The sequence below is a fragment of the Culex quinquefasciatus genome, chromosome 2 (genome assembly GCF_015732765.1).
Source record: "Culex quinquefasciatus strain JHB chromosome 2, VPISU_Cqui_1.0_pri_paternal, whole genome shotgun sequence".
NCBI classification, from domain to species: Eukaryota; Metazoa; Arthropoda; class Insecta; order Diptera; family Culicidae; genus Culex; species Culex quinquefasciatus.
In genome coordinates, this window is record NC_051862.1 from 143,949,880 (window position 1) to 143,962,557 (window position 12,678).

Below are 12,678 nucleotides of genomic sequence, written 5' to 3' on the forward strand. Positions count from 1 at the left end.
AATAAAATAAAATAAATTCCCTTCTAAAATTTTTACTCGCAAGATAACTTCAGTTGGTTTCATGGAATAAGGCTGCAAGATAACTTCAGTTGGTTTCATGGAATTAGGCTGCAAGATAACTTCAGTTGGTTTCATAGAACCAGACTGCTAGGTAATTTCAAATTTATTCAGAATAATTGTTGGAATATTTTTAAGAATAAATAAAATAAAATAAATTCCCTTCTAAAATTTTTACTCGCAAGATAACTTCAGTTGGTTTCATGGAATAAGGCTGCAAGATAACTTCAGTTGGTTTCATGGAATAAGGCTGCAAGATAACTTCAGTTGGTTTCATGGAATAAGGCTGCAAGATAACTTCAGTTGGTTTCATAGAACCAGACTGCCAGGTAATTTCGAATTTATTCAGAATAATTGTTGGAATATTTTTAAGAATAAAGAAAATAAAATCAATTCCCTTCTAAAATTTTTACTCGCAAGATAACTTCAGTTGGTTTCATGGAATTAGGCTGCAAGATAACTTCAGTTGGTTTCATAGAACCAGACTGCTAGGCAATTTCGAATTAATTCAGAATAATTGTTGGAATATTTTTAAGAATAAATAAAATAAAATAAATTCCCTTCTAAATTTTTTACTCGCAAGATAACTTCGGTTGGTTTTATGGAATTAGGCTGCAAGATAACTTCAGTTGGTTTCATAGAACCAGACTGCTAGGTTATTTCGAATTTATTCAGAATAATTGTTTGAATATTTTTAAGAATAAATAAAATAAAATAAATTCCTTTCCTAAAATTTTTACTCGCAAGATAACTTCAGCTGTCAGTTTTCACTTGTAAATTGTAGTGTAAACTTTGACCATTCGATGATTTCTAAATATAGAACATTTTAGTACATCTGTGTCATTACACTGAAAAAATCTAACTCGTCGGTTTAATAAAACTGCTTAATCGATGAATCGATATTGACGTTTATTCTACTTAACCTTACAGTGAGTCGAATAATTGTTAGTACATTACGGTTCGGAAAAATATCATTAAATAAAAAAGCACATAATTTTTCAACATTATTACTCGGGGCATTGCTATCTTTTGCTTTCAATTAATGAACTGAATCGTGTTGGGTTTTATAAACAACTTGTTTGATAATAAGATAGTATAGTTTATTTTACATGCTTCCTTGCAGGAGTGTACAGACATTTATATGACACACTGTATGCTCACACTTTACCGAATGGTCAAACTTTCTGTTGCCGTTAAGCTTACAATGATTTTAAATAAATTCTTAGCTCTATCACAACCGAAGTAGGTATGATTCAACAAAAATAAAATAATATTTCTTACCAGCGTAACATTTTTTTTAAAGACAGTTTTTTTAATCATTTGTGCATTTTTGCCTTTTTGCCGTCCTATTTTTTTCATAACATTATTTTGTATGTAGCAATCCTATTGAGTGGCTTATACCGGATAATGACCTTCATTCGATTAACGAACCATAGTGGCCGATACAGTAGAAATGCATTCGTATAGGTCTGGTAGCAGAGCGGGCTAAGGCGCGAGTCCGCTCTACAAATGCTTGGTGTGATTTCTGACGGATACTTTTTTTTGTTGTATGAAGAAAAACTGTAAATGCAGTGGATATTTTTGGCTGAGATTGAGACAGTGATTGTTTTATTTTAAGCTGATTATTTTTAAGGAGTTTACCTCAAGGCTAGCAAACCAACAGAGAAACTTCATGTTTAATTACACAGCAAAAAACCGATGGTTAAATCGCATGCAAAAGCATGCACATCACCTTTGAGATCCAAAGCATATAATATTGTATGAGAAAACGTGTACACAAAAGGAATGTAAGAAAGAAAAAAAATGCACATAAAAAAACATAACAATAACTCGGAGGTAAGGCACATCTAGATTACTAAACCCACGCCCCAACCCTCTCGGCCATCTCGGCCTCATAAAAAAAAAATTGGATCAACGCCGATGTAACTGTATGTTCCAAATACATCATATACAGTTAATACACTACCACCTACGGGAAAGCCAAGAGGGTTCGGGCGTGGACTGGTTAATCTTGATATGAATTTCTCCGGAGTAATGTTAACCATAGGATTGTTATTTTTTTGATTGTGGTATTTGTGTACACGCCGGAGGCTGTGTTACGCTCCATACAATTTTTTCATTTGTTTGGAAATTTTGTTACGAGGTGGGGGTAGGTGGTTTAAAAATCATTTTTTTTTTTTGCGATACTTCGGGTAAATGACTACATTTGCGATACGGCCAGCTTAAATCCGGATGAACGTCCGGATCTCTAAGAAGACCCTACAAAAGCGATCCAACATGCAAAACCACTTAGAGCTGCCTGAGAAGCACGCCACGGAAAACGGCGGGGACAGTGCCGGGAACAAACGGCCGTGTTTGTCGTCGTCACTGGAGCGTCGCTTCCAAACGTGAATCTGCTAGTGTCCGGCTTTGCGGCCGTTGACTCCTTTGTGTGTTGCTGTTACTCTTCTTGGCCTTGATCTCATCCAGATACTTTTCGTGATTTTGAAGATCGGCGTCAGCTTGCACACCGGATTCTCCTTGACCTTCTCCGAAATCCAAGTGGCCTCGGCCAGTTTGAGCGCCTTCACATTGGCAGCATACTCCTCATCCGCGGTGCCTTTGCCGGCGGAGCCTGTGTGTCCTCCTTCGGCGGGATTCCAACCCCAAAAAAGACTTGCTTGCTCGGGTTGGTCGTGGCAAAGATGCTGGCTCCCAGCGCGGACGTCGTGGCCACCGCGAAAGTGAAACTGGACTGACTCCTCCTTCGGCCGGTTAAAACGCCGGTGTCTACGTCACCCCGGTGAATCCCTTGAACGCATCAAACACCGACGACGATACACTGCTGCCTGCGGAATCAATGCCGGTGACTCCGTTTTTATGACGCGTTTTTTCAGCTCGTCCTCGGGCCCGCCTCCTCCTCCTCGTTCCAGTTCCTGACGTAGTATCCTCTGAGTTCTCGAAGCCGTGACTGCGGTCGGCCGGAAGAAGACCACACGTAGACTTCCTTCCGAACCATGGCTTTCTACCTAAGGTACTCGCGATTGAGTGTGTTGTAGTGCGGTTGTCAAAATCGTTATCTCTGACTCTCTCACTCCACTGACACTGACATTGTTTATGTTTTGGTTTTCCTGGCACGGTCCATTGTTCGTTTGTTATTGTTTTGGTTTTAGTGGCACGAAGCCATGCACTCACACTAATGCAAAGCAAGATCGCGAGTACCTGTGATATACAGCCTTGCTACCAGCGTGACAGCTGCAGCCATATTATTGATTTTTTTTCTCTTTCTCGCCTGATGCTTTGACAGCTAGATCTGTCAGGCTGATTGTCAAACCCTGATGTTTTGTTTTGAATGCCTTCGGTCGGTTCATTACACGTGGTAGCTGGTTACATTTACCCTGAAGGAACCTACCACAATCCGGCCGGAACCGACTAACAATCATGGTAAGTGGTTGTCAAAGTAAAAGCACACTCGTCATTTGTTATACCTAGTCGCGGTCATTTTATCTTATCTAGCTGCCGGAGTTTGCTTGACCCGTTCCGGAAAAAACATTAAGTGGGTTTCAGAAAATTCCCCCTCCCCCGTCAACGAACGGGTGCGTATAATCGCGAGGATCGTACGGAAACTCAAGCCGGGTCGGCATTCAACAGAACAGTTAACTTGTTGTCAGCGGCGGATGTGCAATTCAAGGTTCCAACGGTGCAGTTGCGGTTTTGATCCACATTTACGACAAGAACAACGCGGCCTGCTCGAGGTTTAAGGGGTTGAAGAGAAAGCTGGATGAACTGCGGGTATGGAGAAAAGCGCAAGAACTGTGGCCTACTGCTCGAAGGTAAGCCGTGCGTTCTTCAATCTGCGCTTGAGATAATATTTCTTGCTCTTCACAGCTACCTCCCAGACGTCACCGAAATTTATCGTCCCTGGAGGGATAAACGACCAGACGACCTCTTTCGGCTGGCAGCAGGTCGCTATCTGGTCGTTGAACGCATACGGGTGGCCTTGTCTCCCTTGAAATTCATCGCTTTGCCAAAATAGGCCGCCCTCATCTCTGGGATGAACAAGACGATTGAATCAGGCCTAACACCTGGCAGTCCGACCACAGTACGACGTTCCGGAACGACAGTTTCAACGCTGGACCTTGCCCACCAGCTTAGATTGCAATTTCTACCTGAGCAGCTCGAGTTGGTCTTGATGATGACCGGTGAGAGTTGGCCCAGCACATCGAAACACTAGCCGATCTTCGACAGCACACGCCGAAGCGTCGAAGACTACCCTCAGTTTGGTTGTGGAACTCGAGGGGCGAAGGAAGGCGTGGTGGGGCATTAAGTAGCGACTTCAGTCAGGTACGTGCTCGGGCTCTTCAATCGACTTGCAGTATCTCAGGGGTTCGTACTCGATAACAAACTCATCGTTCTACCGTTTCAGGCTTGAACTGTTTCTCCAGCTACAGGAACCACAGGATGCTCGGGTCGGCCAGCTGAATGTTCGCAGGAATCGGTCATTCGGACGAGCTAAACGGGGCCGACGGAATCATCTCGGTTATCTTGAGGGCGATAAGCCACTGCACGTTAACAGCGAAGCTGTGGAGCGACTGGAGCTGGATCGTCATCGACTGAACCGATTCCTCAGACGGGAACGTTTGCAGCTACTCGACTTGTATTCAGCCGTTTTGTAATCTGTTTAGTAATAAAGTTAACCTGCATTGTCCAGCCGAAGCCGGCATGGCACAGGTCTGTCCTTGTCGTATAGCAGGTGGACAAACGCCGCCAGCAGCATGACGGGTTTCACCGTCTGGGTGTAGTTACACATTGCCGAAGTAGACTGTTGTGGTTCTTGGCCAGCGGGTTGGGAAACTGGCGGCTGGTTGCCAGATGGTGCAACGGTCTGCGGGTTGACTGATTTCCGTACGGATCTTTGTTTCGATTCGTCGTGCAGCAGTGTCTGGTGACGTTGGCGGCACTTTTGAGAGTTTAGAGCTGTGGCTGGAGGAAGTTGAGATACAGATTTTTTCCCTCACCTTTCGCTCGCTCGCGTTAGGATGCCTTGTAGGTTAGATAGGACTTGCAGCGGAACTCCGGGTTCGACGTCGTGGTCGGCGTTGGTTTTTCGGTACGATGGTTTGTTGGAAGACCTTTGGTTGGGTCGGTCTCGCTACATTGGTATAGGTTCGCAGGTCACGTCGCATCTCCAAGACCGAAATGCGGTTCTTCAGGAATACTACTTTTCCGAATGTTTTATTAATTTTAATTTTTTTTTGGAAAAAAGGGTCAACTTTTGGGCACATAGCATTAATTTTATTTGCCTTGTTTTTTTTTTTTTTAATTATATTATCATACAAAACACAGCTTTATCAAAGCCACCATCGATAATAGGATCGCAACTTGACTGCCACTCGGACTGGCTGACGGTGACAAGAGAGGCCTGCTTCAAATTCACCGTTTTCCATGACGCGCCTTGGTCAATGCTTGGTCCATTTCGCAGCAGAAAGATCGGCTTCCGCGGATGCTTTTGTAAGGCGCCGATGTTATCCGAGTTCACCTGGTCCAGATTCGTCAAAATCCGATTGTCGCTGGCCGACTTCTTCCGTTCCTGGTCCGGCTTTGTGTCCTCATCTTCAGCTCGTGGACCAGTGGACATTTCCGATTGCAGCGAGTTGTCCAGCCGTAGGTTCTGGAAAACAATGAAAATATCAACCACTAGTTAGGGGAAAGTGGGGCAAGAGTAACAAGCTAAGGAAATGCTCGTTATAACCCACTAAACCCACTAAAATCGTTAAAAAATCAATCGGATTTTTGTATAATCATCCTATTCCAGGTCTTGACTAAGACTTTGATAGAACAAGATTTTAAAAAATCTAGTTTTTTAATGTCAAAAATTGATTTTAATTTTTTTGATTTTCCGTACGTTCTACTCAACTAGAGGGGCAAGACGAACAACCCGTTGGGGCAAGAGGAACAATGCATGAAACAACATGTTAATTTGCTAATTATTGAACTGTTATTACTTAGATACATCAGATTAGAATGTATTTGAAACGTTTCTTTCATTTTTAGAATTAATAATATACGGATATTAGAGAAATCTGTCACCGCGCTCCTGTGGCGCGGAAGCTAAACCAATGGTGGCGCGGTGACAGATTTGTCTGAAAACGCCATAATAGTTTACTAAAAAATTGTTCGTTTTTACGAAAAAAATAATTCTAAGATGATTAATAGTAAATTTTCATAACATCGCTATATTTTGAATGGAATTTTTTTTTTTCAACAACTGTTTTTCAGTTTCTATGTACTTTTATGTATTTATTTCCCAATAAAATATGCTGTTGCAGCAGTTCGTTTTTTTTTTCCATACCAAAAATCTATATGGTACACTTGCCCCACCTGAACAAATTTTTTTAAAAGCTCTCAACAAAACGAACCAAGAGTTAAATCATACTTTATAATAGGTGCAAGTCATTGGTAGGGGCACTACTGATGTAGGAGCGCTAGGCCCGGCTCCAGGAGGGCTTTTTGACTGTCCAACCTTTCCACTGTGTTGCGGGGAATTTCGTGGCAGCTATCTTGTGGGCTTTCAACTTAACTCTTCGTTAATGTCCAAGACGGACGGATTTGCCACTCAAGCGTTCACCAACGATACAACACTAACTTGTGCAACACAGCTTCAAGGCGACAATCGGCGAGTGGACTGTATTCACAACGACTTTCTTCCAGTGGACTCCTTTGGCCAGGATGCAAGAAAACAGCTTGTTTCACGATGTTAACTTCTATATTTACAAGCTTAAACTGACTTACGGACTAACAAATTCATTTGGTTTTTAAGCATAAATTTTCGGGCAATTTTGCCGAATCTTCTTCATTCTTGCAACGAAAAAGTATTCTTATTATTTAATCTCCTATCGGGTGCGCAATCCTTCTTCCCTAAACCATGTACACACCACTTCTTCTTTTCATTCATTCATTTCTTTCATTCCTACTCCCTGCTCTCCTATTGGTCTGTTTGCGCAAGCTGCCTACTCAAACGCGCGCTGCGCGTCCTTGAGCCTATTGTGTGCTGTGAAATACATGAATGAAACATGTGTGAAAGGGAAAGGACACGAATGGTGAGTTGGTATGCGGTTATTTACATGCTGCTGTTTCCTTTCTTCTTCAATATGTGGCGTGTATGTGCGGGTACATTTGTGTTGTGTTATGTGCTTAAACAATAGAAGGATTAACTGACACTGTGGAAATGGATGGATTATTCTTGCAAATTCACTCTACCTGACACTGTTAGAAAAATCATATGGGTTGGAAACTATTTCTTTTAAGATTAAAATCATTTCTTGGGCAAATTAAATCTACTTTGGCGTTGGCGCCAACAACTGATCTAGGAAAAATAGCATTTTGATAAAATGAGTCTTTAAATAAACCCTAAGCCTTATTTTGTACTTTCCAAATATTATAAGAAAACAATGGTTTTGAAAAAATCTTCATTAAATCTTATGCCCCGAGGCGTTTATGTCGTTTTGGCGGTTATGGGTTAGTAGAATCAGCTAATTGCATTGCTAGCAACAATTCCTCATACTGGAAATAATCAAAATTGCAAAAATTACGGCCGTACGAACGATTGTTCCTCTTGCCCCATATGGTCGTCTTGCCCCACCTTCCCTACTAAAACAGATCCTCCCCTTGCGTTACCCTTCAGCTTGGTCGAGATAGCCTCCTGCTGCTGTTCTCACCGAATCGAAGGTTCCGTTGCTGGTCTTGGATGGACTGGCCGATTTGACCCTCGAGCCTATCAGCACTGACGTCGTCAGTGCTATCAGGCTCATCACCGCAGGCCGCGACAATCTTTCGGGGTGGTGACTGTTAAGATCAGGGGGTAGCGAAGAAGCCGCCATCTTGGAAGTTCAGATAACAAACACTCAGAATCAGTATTATTCATAATACTTTGGTAACACGAAGTGTGTTATCCTGGTTAAACTCAAAAGTCCCATGCAAATGTGTAAAACCAAACTGAAAAATGTGTAATGCCGATTCACAGTGTACGGGCGCACTGTTTGATCGACCAAAAGAAAAAAAGCAAAAAAAGGTAAACAGAAAAATCACTTTTTTCGATATGAATTTTGAGCCAATATTGGGATGGAATCTCCAAGGATATGATAGAATTTGGCATCAGCAACACAATTCACGTGTTTTTTCAGGTATTTATCGTTTGAATTGCGGGAAATTTGAAAATCAAAAACCCAAACAATGATTTGTTATGGGCTACCATTTGACAGCTAGTGCTTTTGTTGTGGGCTCTCATTTGACAACCGTGCTAATGTCGACTGTTGCCAGTTTGCTTTGGTCGGAATAGGGTTGCCACCCCCCCGGTTAAGATAAACGAATAAAAGTAGCAAATATAGCAAAATTCCGAACGAAAACACGTTCAAGATGTACCCAGCATAGTTCAGGTTTCTCCAGCTTACATCGGAAGCGTTACACAGCATTTCGTCGCTTGCGAGCCAGTTTCTCTATTGCCTAGGTTGATGGAGTTCCCGTTCCCGGGTTAGGATTGTGGACATTCTTAACATTTGGTATGCCAAGATGGAATCGCCTTCAGCAACGGTGGAATCTGCGTAGCCCCCGCAACCACAACAGTTATCAGCCGCAGGAGCCGATTGTTGCTGGTAAAGCTTTTTACTGTTAAGAAGTCGTCCACCAGCGCTGTAATAGATTCCGTTCGCTGCGGCCACATGAAATACCGCACTATCCTGACGATTCGGCAATCTTACCGCGAAAAGGACCGAAAAAATCAAGATAAACAAAAACAACAGAAGTAAACATAAACAGATAAATCCTACCGTACAGTACCATTATACGGTATTGAAATGAAAATGTATTTTTGCTGATTGAAGGCAGATATCACCATAAAACGATAAGTTAAAAATATTGCACTATAGATTTGTTAGTTCAACTTACTTTTATATAGCTTAGTTCGAAAATTGCGTGAAAATACGAAAATTTTAATTATTTTTTTAAAGACCAATGTTACTACTCCGTACGGTAACTGTTTACATTACAGTGGTGCTATCTATTGGCTAAAAATTAGTTCATCGAATGTATCACCAGAAGAATATAGCGTTCAACAAAAGCGAACCTGGCGGCAATTTTGAAAAACCCCCGTCCTGTGTTCCATTGAAAATTCTAATCAACTAAACGATTATTTTTAATCAACTGAGCTGGTGTCTCGCCCCTCGAAATGGCTCAATCTTAAGTCGTACAATTTATGCAAAATTAATTTACTATGGCTTAAATAATTTTCCGATTCCTGCTTCTCCAAATTTGTCGACTGCAAATCGTGAAAAAGGCTTGATTTCGCCTACGAAGGCTCTGACTTAGCAACTCTGGTGAAATTATTTTCAATCTTGTGCAATGTTTAAAAACATAAAATTAATTAAATAATTGTTGAATTCCAATACCCAGAACTGGGCATCGGCATACGAGAGGATAAAGAGCACGATTTATTAGTAAAGTTCTACTGTGTGCGGACGGAGAGAATAAATCCCGAAATTACCGAGAGTACTTTACTCATGGTTCATTTTCCAAAAAAGGTTCATCTATCAAAAAAAAGTACCGGTACTGAGGCTCGAATCCAAGAACTTCGGCATATTGAACCATGCCTTTGCCGTATGGTCCACCATGGTTCGGTGACTAAGAGGCGGTCGTTTGTAAAACAATAAACAAATATAAGCCACTCATAGGATGAATTGTTCCAATGAACGAATGAAAACGCGAGAGGACTATACTCTCGCAATATAGCACTTTCCTAACGTTTCTTTTCGTGAGGACTATCCCCTCGTTCTTTAACTTTGGGTGAACGATATAACTAAAAGTAAAACGGGAAAGCAGCGCCATATAAAGCTATCTAAGCCCGATCTCACGCACACTAGCTTACCATTTGTTTTTGATGGCGGGTACAAATTTTAACCTAAAAACCCTTCGTGTACGTACAAGCAATACATGCGCATCTATGGATAACTCTATTGATATCACGACTAGCATTTTTGGAAGCACCTTTAAAGAAAACACCGTAAACCGTAAACATGTTCTGTCTACTGCAGACGCGTTCCGTCTAACCTTAAAGTAATAGGTGCTAAAAACCAACCCGAGTCCTTAGAGCGGCCCCCGGCCGCTAACTGATTGCCGCCCACAAAGTACCCTGAAAGTCATGAAAAATATTCGTTTGAATCAAATGTTTTACTCACGTTCTCTGAAATGGATGACAGTTCACTACCTATCCTTCCACTTTCTCAGCCACAAATTACACATTTTTTAATGCAATAATATAAATTCTTTCTTACAATTCAACATTTTTGTGGTAAATTTCATAATTTATTTTAGGTAAATTTCATCATTATTTGAGGTAGATTTCATCATTTTCTATGGTAAAATTTATTTTTGCCACAATATCTGTCACCATTTCCTGATGAATATTACCATCATTTTTTTTCTGTGTAGTTACCAACAATGTTAAGATGGTTCCCCGTACGTGGTATAGTGTATTAACTGTATATGATGTATTTGGAACTTACAGTTACGTCGGCGTTGATCCGACTTTTTTAAAAGAGGCCGAGATGGCCGAGAGGGTTGGGGCGTGGGTTTAGTAATCTAGATGTGCCTTGCCTCCGAGTTATTGTTATGTTTTTTTATGTGCATTTTTTTTTCTTTCTTACATTGCTTTTGTGTACACGTTTTCTCATACAATATTATATGCTTTGGATCTCAAAGGTGATGTGCATGCTTTTGCATGCGATTTAACCATCGGTTTTTTGCTGTGTATTTAAACATGAAGTTTCTCTGTTGGTTTGCTAGCCTTGAGGTAAACTCCTTAAAAATAATCAGCTTAAAATAAAACAATCACTGTCTCAATCTCAGCCAAAAATATCCACTGCATTTACAGTTTTTCTTCATACAACAAAAAAAAGTATCCGTCAGAAATCACACCAAGCATTTGTAGAGCGGACTCGCGCCTTAGCCCGCTCTGCTACCAGACCTATACGAATGCATTTCTACTGTATCGGCCACTATGGTTCGTTAATCGAATGAAGGTCATTATCCGGTATAAGCCACTCAATAGGATTGCTACATACAAAATAATGTTATGAAAAAAAATAGGACGGCAAAAAGGCAAAAATGCACAAATGATTAAAAAAACTGTCTTTAAAAAAAATGTTACGCTGGTAAGAAATATTATTTTATTTTTGTTGAATCATACCTACTTCGGTTGTGATAGAGCTAAGAATTTATTTAAAATCATTGTAAGCTTAACGGCAACAGAAAGTTTGACCATTCGGTAAAGTGTGAGCATACAGTGTGTCATATAAATGTCTGTACACTCCTGCAAGGAAGCATGTAAAATAAACTATACTATCTTATTATCAAACAAGTTGTTTATAAAACCCAACACGATTCAGTTCATTAATTGAAAGCAAAAGATAGCAATGCCCCGAGTAATAATGTTGAAAAATTATGTGCTTTTTTATTTAATGATATTTTTCCGAACCGTAATGTACTAACAATTATTCGACTCACTGTAAGGTTAAGTAGAATAAACGTCATTATCGATTCATCGATTAAGCAGTTTTATTAAACCGACGAGTTAGATTTTTTCAGTGTAATGACACAGATGTACTAAAATGTTCTATATTTAGAAATCATCGAATGGTCAAAGTTTACACTACAATTTACAAGTGAAAACAGACAGCTGAAGTTATCTTGCGAGTAAAAATTTTAGGAAAGGAATTTATTTTATTTTATTTATTCTTAAAAATATTCCAACAATTATTCTGAATAAATTTGAAATTACCTAGCAGTCTGGTTCTATGAAACCAACTGAAGTTATCTTGCAGCCTTATTCCATGAAACCAACTGAAGTTATCTTGCAGCCTTATTCCATGAAACCAACTGAAGTTATCTTGCGAGTAAAAATTTTAGAAGGGAATTGATTTTATTTTCTTTATTCTTAAAAATATTCCAAAAATTATTCTGAATAAATTTGAAATAGCCTAGCAGTCTGGTCCTATGAAACCAACTGAAGTTATCTTGCAGCCTAATTCCATGAAACCAACTGAAGTTATCTTGCGAGTAAAAATTTTAGAAGGGAATTTATTTTATTTTATTTATTCTTAAAAATATTCCAACAATTATTCTGAATAAATTTGAAATTACCTAGCAGTCTGGTTCTATGAAACCAACTGAAGTTATCTTGCAGCCTAATTCCATGAAACCAACTGAAGTTATCTTGCGAGTAAAAATTTTAGAAGGGAATTTATTTTATTTTCTTTATTCTTAAAAATATTCCAAAAATTATTCTGAATAAATTTGAAATTGCCTAGCAGTCTGGTTCTATGAAACCAACTGAAGTTATCTTGCAGCCTAATTCCATGAAACCAACTGAAGTTATCTTGCGAGTAAAAATTTTAGAAGGGAATTGATTTTATTTTATTTATCCTTAAAAATATTCCAACAAATATTCTGAATAAATTTGAAATTACCTAGCAGTCTGGTTCTATGAAACCAACTGAAGTTATCTTGCAGCCTTATTCCATGAAACCAACTGAAGTTATCTTGCAGCCTAATTCCATGAAACCAACTGAAGTTATCTTGCGAGTAAAAATT

General features: G+C 39.8%; 2 protein-coding genes across 6 annotated transcripts in view; both read right to left on the reverse strand.

The window, feature by feature from the left end:
* Window positions 1–12,678, reverse strand: part of LOC6044546 (sodium/potassium/calcium exchanger Nckx30C) — a 238,898-nt gene that overhangs the window by 53,574 nt on the left and 172,646 nt on the right. The window lies entirely within an intron of this gene.
* LOC119766883 lies at window positions 5,447–8,847 on the reverse strand. Its single transcript, XM_038253216.1, has 3 exons — window positions 8,458–8,847; window positions 7,714–7,881; window positions 5,447–5,707 (listed from the first exon to the last, which is right to left on the reverse strand). The coding sequence occupies exons 1-3, from the start codon at window positions 8,505–8,507 to the stop codon at window positions 5,590–5,592; spliced, it is 336 nt and encodes a 111-aa protein (XP_038109144.1). The 5' UTR covers window positions 8,508–8,847; the 3' UTR covers window positions 5,447–5,589.